The 17,937-nt window shown below is 43.5% G+C and overlaps 1 protein-coding gene across 1 annotated transcript in view; it reads right to left on the bottom strand.

Moving 5' to 3' along the window:
• The window catches only part of EFL1 (elongation factor like GTPase 1), a 212,992-nt gene that overhangs the window by 10,962 nt on the left and 184,093 nt on the right, over positions 1–17,937 (bottom strand). Inside the window, exon 19 of the mRNA XM_066592683.1 lies at positions 8,787–8,971. Coding sequence (XP_066448780.1) covers positions 8,787–8,971 — 185 coding nt within the window. The remainder of the gene's footprint in view (positions 1–8,786; positions 8,972–17,937) is intronic.

Here is a 17,937-nt window from a genome sequence, read left to right as displayed (position 1 = left end):
AATGCATCGAAAGACGTCCAAGTGATTTTCGAGTGAACACTTGTTACAGTCTCTCACTGGACCAAAACCAGCCAGAAACTGAAGCAGCAAGGACTGTTCAGTCAATGATCGCTCGCACTTATTTATGTGTTTTTGGGAACTAATGAGTGTTAAGTGGGTGGACAAAATGTTTAAAGAGGGAGGAGCCAGTTTTCAGTGGGAGGCGCACACCAAACAAGCGCATACCGTTGACAAATAAGACAAACAAGACAAAAACTACCCATTTCCACCAGCCCATAATTAATCAACCAGGGACTATTTTTCGGATAGCTGAAACTAAGCAGCCAGTCAATGAACTCTTGATGATCAAACAGTTGGTGGAGGTTTTTCAATGGAACAAATGCTGCATACATTCGTGCTATTGAGCGACTATTTGGACATTTGTTGTCCTGTTTAAAGCTACCTGTAAGGCAGCAACTGAATCCTTACACCGGGTGAAAGAAAGCCTAGCTGTGACTCTGGAGTACTGTTATTCCTATCACTACTTTGCACTCAGCCAGAGCATGAAGAGCATTGAGGGGATGAAAACATAGCACACATTTCTGCATAGACCTTCGCAAAGGGGCAAAACAGACTATAATGCAGAATGAGCACACAAAATTGACTACTCCTCCTATAGTAACAGGGATAAGGTTCCTGTATTCCCGATATTTCCAGATGCCCAGGATTAGACTTTTATGGTATATCCAGTACCACAAATTTTAGTTGTCCATAAATCTCATTTGACTGTCATCGAAAATACAGAGCTACCCTAATAATTATAGTGATCCAATCGTGAAATGAGGGGGGGGGGGGGGGGGTGTTACTGACAAGTATTTTCCAGAAATACAAAATTACCAGCAGCTTCCACAAAAGAAAAAAAACAACGGAAGTTACATTCTGTTCTAGACTCAATCTTTTGATTATGTATCAGAGCACATTATAGCTCTCACTTCTAAGACAAAAAAATGGAAAGAAATCAGTGTCCAGATCAGCCCAGGTCCATATGTTTCACTAAACGTTCATAACATAATAAACCCTACTTAGAAATCTGCTATGTTGCTTCCCTTTAAAAGGTCTCGGGTTTCAGTAATAGCATCGAGCAGCAGTGCCAATGAGGTCTTCACACTTCCATATACTTAATCATTTCCACATGGTCTTTGCAATTGAAATGCAAACTTCTGAAATGCATATGCCTAGTTATCTTGTGAGAACACAAGCTCTTTTCTTACTGCTCCCCGGACCTCTCCAAGCCTTCAGGTTGGGTAACTAAGGATTGGTGAAGTGTGAGGTGAAGCCTGCTGTCACACACCAAGCTCTAAGCACTCTTTGTGTTATGAAAGAGGCCTGCAGTGGGCAAGGGACTACGACCAAAACCAACTCATTATGTGACTATCTGCAGGGCCTGTGCATCAACTGCTAGAGGGAGAAGAAAAAGACTATTACATTGTTTACAGATTGCATTCGAATAAGTGCAGCATTTCTATTCTTTGAACTCCTCCTCTTAGTGCGTTGTAAAGAACAGGTCACTTACTTGGGTAGACAGAGATGAGCGAACTTACTCGTTTAGGGCGTTTTTGCACTGGAGCACCGCTTTTTCTGAGTAACCGACTACTCGGGTGAAAAGATTCGGGGGGTGCCGGGGGTGAGAGAGAGCTCCCCCCTGTTCCTCACTGCTACCCCCGCTCCACCACGCCACCCCCTGGCGCCCCCCGAATCTTTTCGTTCGAGTAGTCAGTTACTCGGAAAAAGCGCTGCTCAAGTGCAAAAACGCCCTAAACGAGTAAGTTCGCTCATCTCTAGTAGACATGCCTAGAAGAGTAGACAGACTCTTCACAATACACAAAGGTATGAAAGGTCAGCAGGAACTAGAAGATGAAGACGCAAAATGAGGCCACTTCAGAACAATGATAAAGAAAGACTAATGCAGGAACAAGAAAGATTTTCATATAGTCTACATCCTCGCCATACTTCACTTGTATTTAGTTCTGGTGCACAGTAGATCGCACTGCCACAATTTGTCCTGTGAAAAGTGTATACAGAAGTAGTGAACATGTACTTAAGATTTAACACCATATGATAGCTCAACTACAATGTACTACGGTACAATGCTGTCAATGGAACCAGTCATGTTAATGATTGTTACATCTGTACTTCATGATGATGCAAGTTTGGATGTACCATGCCATATTACCAAAACCCCCGCACTTCTACTGACAGATACAAGTATTATAACATTTATTATCGGATTACCAAAACATCGTCTCGCCAACCTGATGATGTTTTTAGTCTACGCCAGACTCGTCAACTGTTTGTCCACCCAGTTGACAAATCTGGTGCACTCTGTAGGGGTGCAGCTATGTTAACAAAGGTATTACTCTGTAGGAGACAACATTTCATTTATAATAGCACCAAAAGGTATATCAGGTTTGCAGGAGTGTTTAACCCCACCACACTCATGACATTTATTAGCTTCACACGTTGCCACTGCCTTCCATTGCAAATCTCTAAGTCCCTGGAATACATTTAGAAGGATAATGTATTGTAATTGTGCCAAATTCACAAATATCTCGACGCCATGTCTTATTATGTAATAGAAAAATCAACACTTTTTCCTCATTTTTATTGAGATGCAACAAACAGGCGTACAGAATCCATAATCTACATGAGTAGCCTCTAGAGTGGAGCCGTTCTCTACGGCTTGTGAATGCGTTCTTGATTACCAATGTGAAATTACTAACAATTCAAGTCTCCAGTTCTGCCTTTGCTCTTCATCCACAGAGTATAGGATGTTAATGTGATCAGTACTATGATTTGCATCGGTTAGGATGGCTTTACACGGGACACCCATCGTCTGAATAGTCACTAAGGCATACGTATGGCTGTTTTGTGCTTTTACACAGAGTGGTGGTTGTTCAATTTTATGATCACTGAATGAATTGTTGGGAACATTTAGCGAGACAACGTTCATCAACTGGTTGGGGACGTGAGGTTTTTTGATGGGTGTGTATTTAAAGTTTTAACACCTCCCTATTGTACGGTCTTTGGTTGCCGACTCCACTGAATGAACAAAAATACCTGTGAGCAGTCTTCGAGCGAGCACTTGCTACTGTGGTCTCACGCTGGTCCAACTGAACAGTTGGTGCTGCAGCGAGTGGATCTTCGAAGACCAAAACCAGCTAGAGACGGTAGCAGCAATTGTTATTTCAAAGACCAGTTGGGACTGTTCAATCAAGGATCTCTTGCATGTGTTTATGAGTTTTCAGGAACCAATGAGTATGAATTGGGAGGGCAACCCACCCCCCAAAAAAGGGCAACCCCCCCCCAAAAAAAAACACCAGATGATAATCAACCAGCGACTATTTTTAGGTGAGCCGAAACTAAGCAACTAGCGATTAGTGAACAAATTCTTCTTCATCACCCAGTTGGTGGCTGCACTTGCACAGAACTGTCACTTGCATTTGCTCTATTGCGGACTATTCGGACAATGGTTGTTCCATTAATACCCACTTGTATCTGCTTGCTACTTTGGAGGTAAAGGCATAAGCGCCCGACAGCCATCCCATTGACTATTACTCCTGTGGTTTCACACAGAACCGATAGTGGTTCAAAGAACGGAGGCAGAGTCGGACAGAAATCTCTTCCGGCCGCCCGCCCCCATTTACTGCAAAGAGGCAGTCAGTCATTCATAGATGGACAACTGCTTGTTTACAGGGGCCAATAGTCGCTTGGTTTTTAGGGGTGCTCAGTGCCCTGTCCATGACCTATTGTTTTAAATAAGACGACTATCGCCCAAATTTGCTCTTTCCAATGATTATTGTCCCGTATAAAGTGCCTTAAGTCACTACAGTTGTAAAAACAATGGCCTATACTAGTAACCAGCAGCTCCAAGGGAACGATCCTCTTTATAGGACTAGCCTGACATCCAACACGCACAGCGTAATTCTCCTCCCTGATTATATAACAATACGCTGGCACGTGTCAATGTCTGTAATTCATCAGCTTCAAAGGGCCGCTTTTCAAGGAAAAGCACACTACAAAATCACGGGTGACTTTCTATTGTAATTGAGTTGATAAGTTAAATGAATTTCAGCCGTACGGCATTTGTCAACACTATTACGGAGCCAAGAGTTGCTTAGCATTATGGCTGCTCGGGGACCCGGTCTACATAACACCCTTTATAATCCGGAGATTTCTGATGTTATTTATTTTTCCTAAGTGAGACTGATACAATGCAGGCATCACAATGTTCAACGCCGTGTAACGGTTTCCTGCTCCGTCACAAATAAAGGGTCTTTCTTTCACAGAGGAAAATAGAATACTTCTAAAAAAAAGACAACAAATGCATTGTGGGCACAGACTGACCAACACAAGATGAACCACTTATCCAAGAAATCCATTAGTCTTTGAAATGTCATGACACATTTAATAACTGGCTCGAAATGACAGATGATATATAAACGTATCTATCTATATACGTACATCTATATCTACAGGACGGGCAATGGAAAAGCGGACCACCCTGTATACATCTCTATCAAAGTGGTAGCGTCTAGGGCTATGAATAAGATGGGCTGATGCAGTATGATGTGGATATGGGTCAGCCGTTACCAACAGCACTGTGGATTTCGAAGAGGCATGAATGGAGGGCGAAAGGGAGAAATCTATCAAGAGGAAAGAAAGTCAAGGCAATCCTTGTCGAGACAGTCTTCCACTTGGAAACCGATGTCCCCTCTGCGAAAGAATCTGCGGATCAAGAATAGGTCTCTATGGTCATCTACAGACCTACCGCATAGCCCCCATACTTGGAAGAAAATCATGCTCGGCCACGAGTGATAACCTATGAGATACTTCACAACTGTGTAAGAAAGAAGAATACAATAACACTAGCCAGCTGAACATTATATGACTTCAGATACTCAAGTATCTTATCAATTATGATTCAACCTCGGATTAGATAAGTACCATGAGCCAACCAGAATGAATCATTCTATTTCCTAACGTTGCAGTCCATAGCCTCCTACTACTCAATGAGGGGAATTTATCATTTGCGGCCTTTTGAAATTGACCAGGGTGAGCTGGAATTTTGTTTACTAGTGATGAGTGAGTATACTCGCTAAAGGCAATTGCTCGAGCGAGCATTGCCCTTTGCAAGTACCTGTCCGCTTGAGTGAAAAGGTTAGGCTGCCGGCGGCGGGCAGGGAGCGGCGGAGGAGAGCAGGGAGGAACGGAGGGGAGATCTCTCTCTCCCTCTCCCCCCCCCCCCCGACTCCCTCCTGCTCACTGCCGCAACTCACCTGTGCCGGCACCCGTACCTTCTCTGTCGAGCTGGGAGATACTCGCTAAGGACAATGCTCGATCGATCAATTGTCCTTAGCGAGTATGCTCGCTCATCTCTATTGTTCACCAATCACTAGTCACTTAGTTTCAGCTTACTTAAAAAATAGTCGCTGGTTGATTAACTCTCGTCTGGTGTAATGCTGAAGGCTGTTTGTGACAAATTTATCAAATGACGCACGCTGATGATCAATTAGTCGCATCTTTAAATAAGTCTAGAGTGACTTTTTAATGTCACCCAGGTGCTAGAGTGAGACTGCGATATAGTTTGCTCTTTTTCAGCCTCTCTTATGCTACACGGCTTAGCATGCCACATTGTTTCCCTATAGCCTTTTTATGGCAGTAGGATTATATCTGTTATGTGGTATTATTTAGTTGTAGCCTCGTTAAGGGTCATCAGATGGAAGGGTTGGCATGTAATCTGAGTTTACCAATATTCTTTATTGACATATGCTTCTCATCCCGTGGACGGTATTGCTTGCCACATAGGGCCGCATCATTGAGCCTGATGATTGTGAGGGTTCAATTGGATCTGCCTTTCTATTGGTTGTGGGGGGTTTTTTCATTGATATTAACGTAATAGACATTGATGTATTTTTGTAATTTTTGGAGTGTGCGCTACTCTATTTTTCAGGTCTGCTTTTCTCTTATTAGGTCGGTTTCACGTCTGCGTTGGAACCTCTGGCTGTAGATCCTGGCACAGATCCAGCTCAAAATATCAGAAGAAACAGCACTGCATGCAGAGCTTTATCTTCTGACCGAAAGCTGGGCAGCTGGCCGGACCCCATTATAGTCAATGGAGTCCATCCAGCGCTGTTCGGTTCCTTCCAGAGATGGAGCCATTCAGCCATGGCAATTCCCCTTTTCAGGGAGCAGAAAAGCGGAATCCTCAATGCAGATGTGAAACCACCTGTTCGGGATTTGATATGGATCCGCTGTGTCGCCCAACCAGTAGATGGAACAAACTGGCAGGGCAGAAACCCGGATGCTCACCGCTGGAAGGCGTGACTTGGAATGCAAGGTGGCCAGGGGGATCTAGCCCTATGCTGGAAGCAGGAGATGGAAAGTCCCTGCCTATCAAAAGCAGAGAATTCGCCGTGACAAGGGCGGCCCTGTGCGGGAACCTAGGCACTGATTAACCCTATCAGGGCTGATCACCAGGAAGCCAGGAAGTTAGATAACACCATGCTGTCTGCAGAACCATGAAGTGAGCAAGTTCAGGACCAGGCAGGAAGTACTTGAGCAAACTGAAGACAAAGCATAAACTGCAAACACAGGAACAAACAGGAGCGGCTGCGACACATGCATATGTAAGGGCTCATACACCAACACTGCTGCAGTGGCTGTCAGGTCTGAGGCCTCTCTACAGTTGTGAAGAGACGACCAACAATCTGCAGCTGAATGGAAATAGCAAAACCAATTTTGTCCATGACAGTGCTGGAAAAAAGGCAATCACGGATTCAGAGCACGACGCCCACGTCTGCCAGACTTACCACCACCTTTAGTCTAGTCTGTGTTAGACACTGTGTGGCATTACCCAGTATGCTTTATTTTGGTAGTGCCCATGCTGTTTATTTTTTGAGATACACGATTTGCTTTTTACTGCCATTTTCACTTGATCTCATTGGATTGCTATCCGCGTACCATTTTTGTGACCTCTATATTTATAGCATCCTTTGGGCAGCTCTTTCTTTACCAATTGTTAATGGACCATAATAGAACTAAGTTGTATAACCCAATCCTCATACCACAGCACCAAATCCCTGCATGGGGTTTGTATGCTCTCCCCAGGTTTGCATGGATTTCCTCCCATACTCCAAAAACTTACAGTCAGCTGAATATCCATTGAGGACAAAACCCGCTATCAAGTGATATAAAGTGCTGTGTAGTATACAAGTAATATATAAATACAGGTGATTCTAATCATCTGCTACGCGTTATCCCATGAGTACACAAGACTTATACGTTTTCAGATACTGTCCTGCTGGACAGATGAAGCCTACTGAGAGTAACTGTGCCGGATCATTGAAAATAGTAATTTTCCCTTTAAGTGGAAGGTCAGTAGAAGACAGACAGTTATAGGAATCGATCTTAGAAGTAAATCAGCCTTACGAACAGTTTATGAGACGGCACACTGGAATATGGTTCCTATTTTCCTTCCCATTGCATTCTTCCCCAGAACTCCCACTGGGCAATAATGTGTCTTATAATTTCAATGTTTTCTCACTCCTGAAATCGGAGGCTCCTCCAGACAGACACCTAACATCTGGCAGGGGAGCGGGGTGTGCCTGCCAGGCACCGTCAGCTGTTATCTTAATGAGGACAAAACCAAACGGGGCACATTTCTACAACATTACTTCTAGAAAGTGGAATCATTTAGAGGACCAATTAATAATATGTCAGATTCTACCCACTCCCAACAAGGATCATACCGATTACCTGCTCCGAGACAGAGCAGTGCCTGAAAGAAACAACGTATCAACCATCGCTTTATATTAACATAGTCATCCCAAGGTTTCGCTACATATCAGGGAGAGATTAAAGGGATGTGTGCAGGACTAGAAAAATGGGACTGCTGTTCTTCTAGAAACAGACAGCGCCACGTCTGCTCATGGGCTGCATCTCATCAAGTGAATGGAACTGGACTGCAGTACCAGAAACAGCCAATGGACAGAGGTGGCACTGTTTCTGGAAAAAACATCAGCAATGTTTGTGTGAGCTTTATCCATTGAACTTACCAATATGACTATTTTAGCTACCGCCCCTAACCCCCATCCATATGACCCAAAGAAAACCGTGTTTAACATTTATGTCAGGGTGTCCTGCCTGCCAATCATGTGATCTCCTCTCCAGCATTCCCCCATTACATACTACTGCATGCCAACAGATCCCCATACACTATCTTGGCGTGTACGCACGTGTAATACGTGCCAAGAGAGTGCATGTTGTGTCCTTTTTTGTGCGCCAGTGTTGAAAGCAATAAAAAGTTAGGAATGGACAACCCGCACGTGTAGTACACGGTAAAAAACACTCATGTGAGAGAGCTCTTAGGGCTAATTCACATGACCGTATGCGTAAAACGCCGCATGGGTCACGATGGATCTGAGGCCGTAGTGGAAATAAAGTCTCATTGGCAAGTTCAATGCATGCAGCCCACATAATCATTGCTCCATAGGTTCAGTTCAACGGGCAACCCCTTTAACTTCATGACAATAAGTGACTAATAGAAAGAGTGCCACCTTCTGGTGTGATATTTGTAAAAAAATTAAACCGATGCAGAAACAATATCGGCATTATTTCCCAAAGTCTTTGGGCAAAGAAGAACATGAAATATTAAGATGAATGGATTTGGGGATGGATACCCATCTGTCACGTTTTCTAGCATCTTCTCATTTGATGTGCCGACTATTCAGAAGGAATAATTTGCTTACCTCCCAGTGACTGAACACCAGCTGTGGGCTGGCCAGGCCACTTGTCCTCTTTCTTATTTCATCAGCAAAGCCAAAGCTTTCGGCCACGGGTAACACTGCCTTGATAATGAACATGTCTGTTCCTTCTTTCATCTCCTCCAACAAGACGCGACCTTCTCTTTTAGACAGGACGCCGTACATCCGACCTGCAAAAAGGTTCAGAAGACAAACAACAACTGTGAGCCAATGTAGAAAACACTCCACCGCCCGAGTCGCATCAGACCATCGGGGATGGTTTTTATTTATTTTTTTTCATTTAAAGCAATTAATAAAAATCCTGTGACTACAAACGACCACTGTGGAGCAACGGTCCCACTATTTTTCTTTGAAGACCTGTAATCTGTGTATTTAGTACTAAGGACTTTTCACTATAATTACTGTATACAGCTCTCGAGTAGTAATATGCCATGATTGGGATCAGTGTCTTATCTAGTTGACAAACTCCTGGTTCAGAATTTCCTGGGAGAAATTGCTGCTTTATTAAAGGGTCATTTACTCTTAACCCTTTCCAATCCAATTTGTATCCTGGTTTTCCTAGGGGGCTTACTCTTTTCCTGCCATTATACAATGGCGTTATATGCTGGCTAAAGCCAGTACTGCATGAGGTGACACGGTGGATAGGCTCCGACAGAAGAGAGGCTGGCAATATACAGTAAGAGAACCCCGACGGACGTCTTCCAACATCGGAGCTGTACAGCCTTAAATCAGAATGTCTTCAGAGGTCAGACAGTGGAATGGAAAGGGTTAAATCAGCAGTTAATAACAACATATTGGGGGTAATAAATCTCCATTAAAATTAATACACAAATAAATCGTGCCATATTCTACTTCAGAACAATCCGTTTGACATAATTTGATGACAATAGCAGCCATTCACTCGCTTAGTTATAAGGGTCCAAAGCGGAGTCGATTCCGGCTGACTTTAGTAGCAAGACCGCGTCACACCTTGTAAATAATTGCACATTTTGGATATTCGGGATAAAGCCCAGCATCTCCTCCGCAGCGATAGGATGAGAGGTAAGGAGAATATTGGAGGTTAATAAGAACAGGATGTCCGCATACTCCACAAGGCGTTTGATCTCCTTTGCTGAGCAAGATAACATATCACATGTGAGTATTAGGAACACACAGTATTATTGACAAGTCCATAATTCCATTCAACTTGAAAGAGCACCTACTGCCTAAACTTGGTGAAAACAAGCATTTTATGTTAACCTATGGTGTGCACGGTGTATATAGAATAATGTACACCCTTCTACTGCAGTGATTCCAAAATGGGGTGCTCCCAGTCTGGGAATCACGAAACCGACATTAAACGGGTTTCCCAGGCAGCACCCGCAGGGATACATCGGGATCAGAGTAGAAGTGCTGCTCAAACCCGTGTAGTGGCCGGAGCTAGCAACTGCAAGAACAGCGCTCATGGAAATCAATGCGAGTTGTGCCTGCAATTACAGGCTCCGGCCATTACAGGCGCAGCTTCTACTGATTTCAATGACAGCAGCGACTGCAATTATAAGCATTGACCTCTACACAGGGGTCAAAGCAGCGCTTCTGCTCTGACCCTGGAGTATTCCGGCAGTCTCTGCCTGGGAAACCCCTTTAGGCATGGTTCACACGAGGCGGATTAGCTGTGGAACTTCCATGTAGACCCAGCCTTAGGGTATGTTTACATGTAGCACGCAATCCCCAGCAATGTAATCTATGTGTATTTTGACTTGAAATGAGCTGCGCTTCCACAGCTGATTTCAGGAGATAGCGTGCTGCCTCTCACCTCTAAAGTCTTTGCGCTCCCGGCACCTTCTTCACTGGGGAGGTGATGCCAAAGTGGCCAGCAGTGTTGCACTCACTAGAGGTCGCCGGGTGCCCGTAATATTGGAGGCAAAAATCATACGTCGTAATAAGCCACACCCCATTTTTGGCAGTGGTGCCCCGTGGTAAATTTATTTTTCCCCAGGGGTGCCCCTAGGCTTAACAGGTTGGAAAAAAATGATACTATATATTAGGCTCCAGGAAAGTTTCATGTCCATATCAAAAGCCCAAGGATACAAGCTGAGTGCATTCATACCAATCACAGAAATCTGAGGCGACTTCTAATATTCCTTATCCAAACCTCAGCTGCTGCAAAAAGCCTATTTGAAGGGAAAAGGGGAGATACTTTTTTTTTGTCCCCCTGAGAGGACTTGAACTTTAGATCATTTGATCACTTATACCATATACTGCAATACATAAGTATTGCAGTATAAGGTATTTCTGCCAGCATTGTATTAAGATATGTTACAGGAAAATGTTAATAAGCAGATAATCATGGTAGCTCAGGAGGCCGCCAGAAGGCCCCTGACTGCCATGACACCCAGACTGCAGCTTGCAATGTCTCCACGGGGGGCCATTTGGGACCTCTGATTGGGCTATTTAAATGCTGCTGCGACTGATGTGGATTCGGAATGTGATTGGATGTCACCTGCCAAAACCAGCGGACACTGTCCATGGATGGAGCGCTCCATATTAACCCCGTGCACCTAGGACCTACATAAAATTGCTGGGGCGCTAAGGGGTTAAAGAAACTTGATTGGACTTACCACTATATATCTATACTGTATATGTATTTATCTTGGCCTTTATAAAAGTCATTATGGACTAAGGAAGGTAAAAAAAAAAGCAGATCCCTTTATAAGACATAAGTTTGAGATCAGTAAAATGCTGTGCAAAGCATGCTGGTAAAGCCTTAAGCCAGTACATATGGAGCTCATATTAAACTGCGGAGTCACATAAGAATTCCAGACATCAATAGGGCAGAGAATTTCTTTTTCTGTCCTACATTGATTTATTAGATCACGTGCTTACCAGAGAGCCGCTAAAGTTTATGTGCTGTGTTGTATATATGACACTTGACATTCATGGTTCGGTATCATTAGGCTGTGCTATAATCTGCAGAATATGTTCAGAAAGCTATAAATTACCCCTGTGCTTGTAATAACAGGTTTATCATGCATTTTACTGCTTTAAGGACTAGCTATAAGACAGTACAGACTCGCAAAGAAAGTATTCAAACAAGACCATGTTTCAGGCATCAGGTCATAAGTCAAGATGGAGGCATTAAAAGTCACTCCGAGACCATCAGAGAACATCTGTCCACCTTGAAGACACTCTGTACAAGACGGCAGATCTTCCCCCAATATGTCGACTTCTGATTTTTAAAGACATACCATCTTATTCTGACTGAATTGTATAAGAGCTCAAGGTTTAAATAAGTCTATAGCATTGTAAATATTATCAGGTCTATTCCTCTAATGCGATATAACATGATTTTACACCTAGGATCTGCAGCCACATTTGGACGCCAAAAATTAGAAATAAAAATACAACGTTAGTCAATTTAAAAAAAGTTGCAAAAAAAAACAAAACTCCCCAACCCTACAAACTTGGCATTTTTGCAAGATCACACGAAACTTTCTCTCCCGTACGGAAACATTAGAGGTCACAGAGATGCTACAATTGTAGCATGGGCGATTCAGAGTCTCCCTGGTCTTAATCAGGCTCTATAATAAAACTTCTTTGGCATTTTTCAAGTTGGATTTTTGGCCGGGTCTCAACCCTGTAAGGATCTATGTGGACTTTGCAGTACAGTAAATGTATTAATAAATTCCGGAACAACTTTGCAGCAGAGCCACATGATGCTATCAAATCAGCAGGGGTATTTCTCTGCACTGAAAATCTGCAGCAATCTTCCATATTGTGGTACCATCTAGTATTCATGTTTTACATAGCTGTAACCAGACGTGGACCTAAAAAGACATGGGGTAGCACAAATCATACCCTTATATTAGGCCAAAGGTACACAAGCTTTTGTGCTCAAAAGGGCCATGTTATGTTGTGGTCGCCCTCATCCACTCCCGGCTTGACTACTGCAACTCGCTACTCATCGGCCTTCCCCGCACCAGACTCGCTCCACTCCAATCCATACTAAATGCAGCCGCTAGACTCATTTTTCTATCTAGTCGTTACTCAGACGCCTCTGCATTATGCCAGTCGCTGCATTGGCTGCCCATCCACTGCAGAACTAAATGTAAACTCCTCTACCTCACTCACAAAGCTCTGCATGGCGCTGCGCCACCATACATCGCCTCCCTACTGTCAGTACACCACCCAGCGCGCTCACTCCGATCGGCTAACACACTCAGACTAAACACCCCTGTAATACGAACCTCTCATGCTCACCTACAGGATTTCACCAGAGCAGCACCCATCCTCTGGAATGCTCTACCCCAAGGCATCCGGACAATTCCCGATGCACGAAATTTCAGACGTGCCTTAAAAACGCACCTCTTCAGGGAAGCATACCAAATCCCCTGACCTAGTCCCTCGCCCCACACCGTTTGCCTTCTAATAATTGATCTCCACTTGAAATCCCCTCTTGCTTGTGTTCCCCATGCCTTACTCCTCCCCCCCCAACCCTTTTATGTCAAACCGAATGTACCTCACATTGTAATTGTTGTATTGTTTTGCATTTATCCATGCCTCCACTGTCATGGCCAGCTCACGCTTCGGCTGCAGTATAGTAGAAGACAAAGATGGCCCCATAAGTCTGTGCGAAAACTGGACTAAGACTTTAAAGGGGTATTTCCATAAAAGGATCTTCGGACACACTAGTCTTTAGGGACTGGCACAATCTACCCAAGGCGGAAGATCGTCAGGACCTACTAGTTGAGAGAGCTCTAGGCTCTTCATCCCTGTGATCGTCCTACTGGTGAGAGGACCCTCCTATAGGAATAGCCCTTTGATGCAAATGTCTTATTGTATTCTGTCCATGAATAAATCCCTTTCAATGTCCCAGCATGTGAACATAAACCTGGATTATGATTCCTCACATTACAAACCCGGCATCCATTGATCAATCACTTCTGTGTATACCTGAGAGTATCCGGATTCTTTTGTTACAGGAAAATATTCTCTAGCCGCACTTCTATCTGAAATGAAGCCTTTCTTACAGGTTCTTGATGGCACTTTGAAAACTTCTATAGATATCGAAAATAAAATCTTTTGAACCCATTTTTAGTTTACTATTTGCTTATGGCAATGTTATTTTATGTTCACTGAAAGCATAGTGACTGTTTTATCATGAGCGAATGACTAAACTAGGGAGATGTGTGTCAATATGGACATTGTTTTCTTTTTAGGTCACTTCACTTAACCAATGGCTGTAAAGAATTGCAATATCTACTTTAGATTAAAAAATGAAATTATGTATATATATTACTGCTTATTACAGGGGTTGTCCAATAACATTTTCAAATGTGAAAGAAGGTGCAGATGTCCTAAAACAACAGGTATAGCAGTACTTACCTGTCCTCAGCCCCAGCAACCCACCATTGCAGCCCCAGAGGTTTCTCTGCCTCCGTTTACAGTGGAAGTCAGGAGACTGCTAACTGCCAATGAGAGTTAGCAGTGTCACAGTTCGGAACGCCTGGCATGATGGTGCCCATGATGTGAGTACTGATGCCAGGACAATGGGCGGTGATGCTGCAGCCTCTGATTGGCAGGCGGCAGTCATCTGACTTTTGCTGTCATCAGAGACCGGGAGAACCGAGGGGCGTGATGGTGGATCGCTGGGACTGAGGGTGGGTAGGTACTGCTGTATTTGTTATTTTAGTACCTGTGTTTAAAGTTTGAAAAATATAACTGGACAACCCTTTAATACATCGCCCAAATCGCAGATTTTTCAGAAACAAAAAAAAAGCTACTGCAATTTATGATGAATCTGGATATATTGAGGCAGACCGGCCTGCTTGTACTCATACACATTGGTAATAAATGAATCAGGGCTCCATTTCCTTACATTTTTCTCTCATCTTTGCACCGATCACAGCAGTGACAATTGGGGCATCTTATGGCAATACAAAGGTGCACAATGGCTACATGTTACCCAAAGCAGGCCTGTGTGTGATATAAATGGGGTTTTCCTATGGCACTGCTACATACCATGTCAATTAGACAAGTTAGTCGGCCACATCTCTGCAGGCTCATGGGCGCTGTTTTCTCTGTATAACCCCCTGAGTATAATTGGAGATGGCCATCTTCATGCTGTATGGCATCCCTTTAAACTGGTACCTTCTCAGCTTTAGTGGGGTCCAGCTCATTCAATTCAGTGCAATAACTGGCAAACTCGCTAAGGGTTAAAGGGAATCTGCCAGCCCCTTCTCGCTCTCCCCTCTGAGGGTAGTATAAGATGGTGACCGGCACCACTGATTACAAAGACAGGTTTGTCTTCGTTGCTTTTAGACGGAACAATTATCATTAAAAAAATCATTCAAACGAGTGAAAGTGAATGATAATCGTTCGGTCCAACTGCAAGCCAACGAGCCAACGATAATTGTCCGCATTTTGCTCGTTGTTCATTTGATGCAGCATAAAAACCATCGTTGGCTCGTTTGCGTTTTGTTTGGTTTAAACAGCATTCATTCAGTCCCTCTCATTCACTTATACAGCGAATCTGCAAATAGAATGACTCATTTGAACAAGCCAACGATGTACCTGCCTGCATAACCAGGCGCAATGAGAGCGAAGGAACTAGCGGTGACGTCACTCGCTCATTCAAATTATAATTGGCTCACCTGAAAGGACCCTAAAGTATCTGGGAACTAGTTTACCAGAAAGCTAAACAGAAGAATACTGCCCCCGACTGACAGGTGGATTGGATGGGCTAGCCTGCAGCTCATGACTATCGAGGACTACTTCCTGTAGGATTCTAGGTTTGGCTGATATTGATAAAATGGGAGCTTTTGTCACACTACTTCACAGATACGTATAAAAGACAATCAACATGTCTGAAAACCATGCCAGTCAACACACCCGGTAATCCGCAGGTAGAGCATAGTCCGCAAGAAGCTTTCAAAAATCAGCGTTACGGCTTATTCACAACCATATCCTTGGACGAGTATTGTGCAATGTGCACAAAACTTGCGTGAATATGAAATCCATTTTTTAACGGATTTATTCCCATGAGCGATTCTATCCTCACATCACGGCGAGAAAAAAAAAATCACTGCATGTTCCATTTTTGGGCGTTCTGTCGGAATGCCTTGCCCACTGTTTTCAATGGCACCTTAAAAGTCATGCGAAGTGCATGCAAGTGTTATGCTTCCCTTTGAAGTCAACAGGAAACACTTGCCATCCTAACAAGTGTGTGAAGGTCGCAATATCACAGAAGTGATGCGATTTAATCGAAAACGCTTTGCATCACTGTGAAACTGGCAAGCGCAACATTGGGCAGAGTTTCTCGGCTCAATATCATGCTTGCCTGTATGAATGTAGCTTTATTTCCGACTGTCAGTCTTTCTCAAGCATATCAACGTACCTGTCACTACAGTCTGCTGTACTCCGGGAGGAAAGTGTAACGCAGCGGATGGATTCCCTTTAATGTTTAATTTAAAAACGGGGCAGATCACCCACGGAAATCACCCAGCAAACAAGTGCCCAGTGCTATGGCAAAAGGCTTTTGGTATCCTGGAAAGCCAACAAATGTAGGATGCAAACAAAAATTGCTGACTCTTCTAGGCTTGTTTATGCATATTGGGCCAAAAAAAATAAAGATAATTTTTGTTTGTAAGGTTAAAGGGATTTTCCTTGGAAATACTGTTGATGACCCATCATCAGGATAGGTCACTAATAGTTGATGGCGTCCGTCGCTTGGGACCCCGACCGATCAGCTGAGTGGGCGCATACTGTCAGCGCCACAGTAACACAGAGGTTGGAGCGGAAGTCTCTGCTCCGACCTCCGTGTAGTGGCCGGGGCTTGTAACTGCAGGCTGGGGTCCAATGAAATCATTGCGAGCTGTGCCTGCAGTTACAAGCGTGGCCACTACATAGAGGTGCGGAGACTTCCACTGCTTCATCTCAGACCTCTGTGTATTTGCAGCGCTGATAGCATGCACCCGCTCAACTGATTGGTCGGGGTCCCGAGCGACGGACCCCAGCTGATCAACTGTTAATGACCTATCCTGAGGATACATCATCAATAGCACATTATATGGACAAAAGTATGTGGACACTGCATGTTTTTCCAAAAAAGTGCTTTATTCTTCTATTTAGTAACGTGTCGGCCTTCCTTTTGCTTGTATTACAACACATCGAGGCAGACTTTCCACAAGTTCTCTGTAAGTCTGGGTAGGAATAGCTCGCCATTCCTCGTGCCAGGCTGTGAGAAGAGATTGTTGTGAAGATGGGCGTGGGTGGCGGTGTTGTACCATTGTAGTGCTTGATCGGATGAACGAATGGATGAACATTTTACCCATGCCATTCCCAGCATACCGTTCGGCAAGTTCAGTATTTGCATATTTGCTGATTTTCTGCCGTCTCCAAATACTATTGTCCATATAGTGTATTTCCCTGGAAAACTCCTTTAAGCTTTGCTTTGAAGAAAACAACTGGAATGTAGCAAAATAGTAAAATAAGATGATTTAACATCTTATTGACTTCACTGCTAATCATTACGGAAATTGACAGCTTGCCATGGCCTACAAAGAATTAGCAGAAGGCAGTGACATCAAGGACGAGGTACTATAGGCCCCTCCCTGAATTATGGTAAACATGTCCATTTGGTTTCTGTAATTTAAGTATTTTGTACTCATCAATGTCTTTATGAAATTTGATGCAATGTCTGGAAGATGCAATATTAGTCTTCAAAACAAAAAAAAAATCCATCTGGTATGACTATCTCTTACAATTAAATCAGTAAGTCAGCCACTTCCGATACCGGCTTACTCCACCGAATTCATTACAGAAACTAAAAAGTGGGCATTCAACTTAAGATTACTATTTTTGTCAATGACATGTGCTTTTGAGGTCTGCAATACAACAAATGAACTCTTAGAAGATAGCCCAGAGCCTGCCGGATAGTGTTCTTTCAGAAGTAAAGATTTAAAAGGAAGTTTGATGAGGAACATTTGTTAAATCTGCCTTGGGCCTTGAAGCTCTCAGTGCTGAAGAAAAATACATTTGGAGGCTCAAAAATTCCTCAAAATAATTTTTTGTGTTCTTGAGAAACATCAAAACATCATCTTCTTACTCAATTAAGATTAAAGGAAGAAACTCATTTTGTTCTCACATTAATATCAAA

Source organism: Eleutherodactylus coqui, chromosome 2 (genome assembly GCF_035609145.1).
Source record: "Eleutherodactylus coqui strain aEleCoq1 chromosome 2, aEleCoq1.hap1, whole genome shotgun sequence".
NCBI classification, from domain to species: Eukaryota; Metazoa; Chordata; class Amphibia; order Anura; family Eleutherodactylidae; genus Eleutherodactylus; species Eleutherodactylus coqui.
This window is presented reverse-complemented; position numbering and strand designations above follow the sequence as displayed.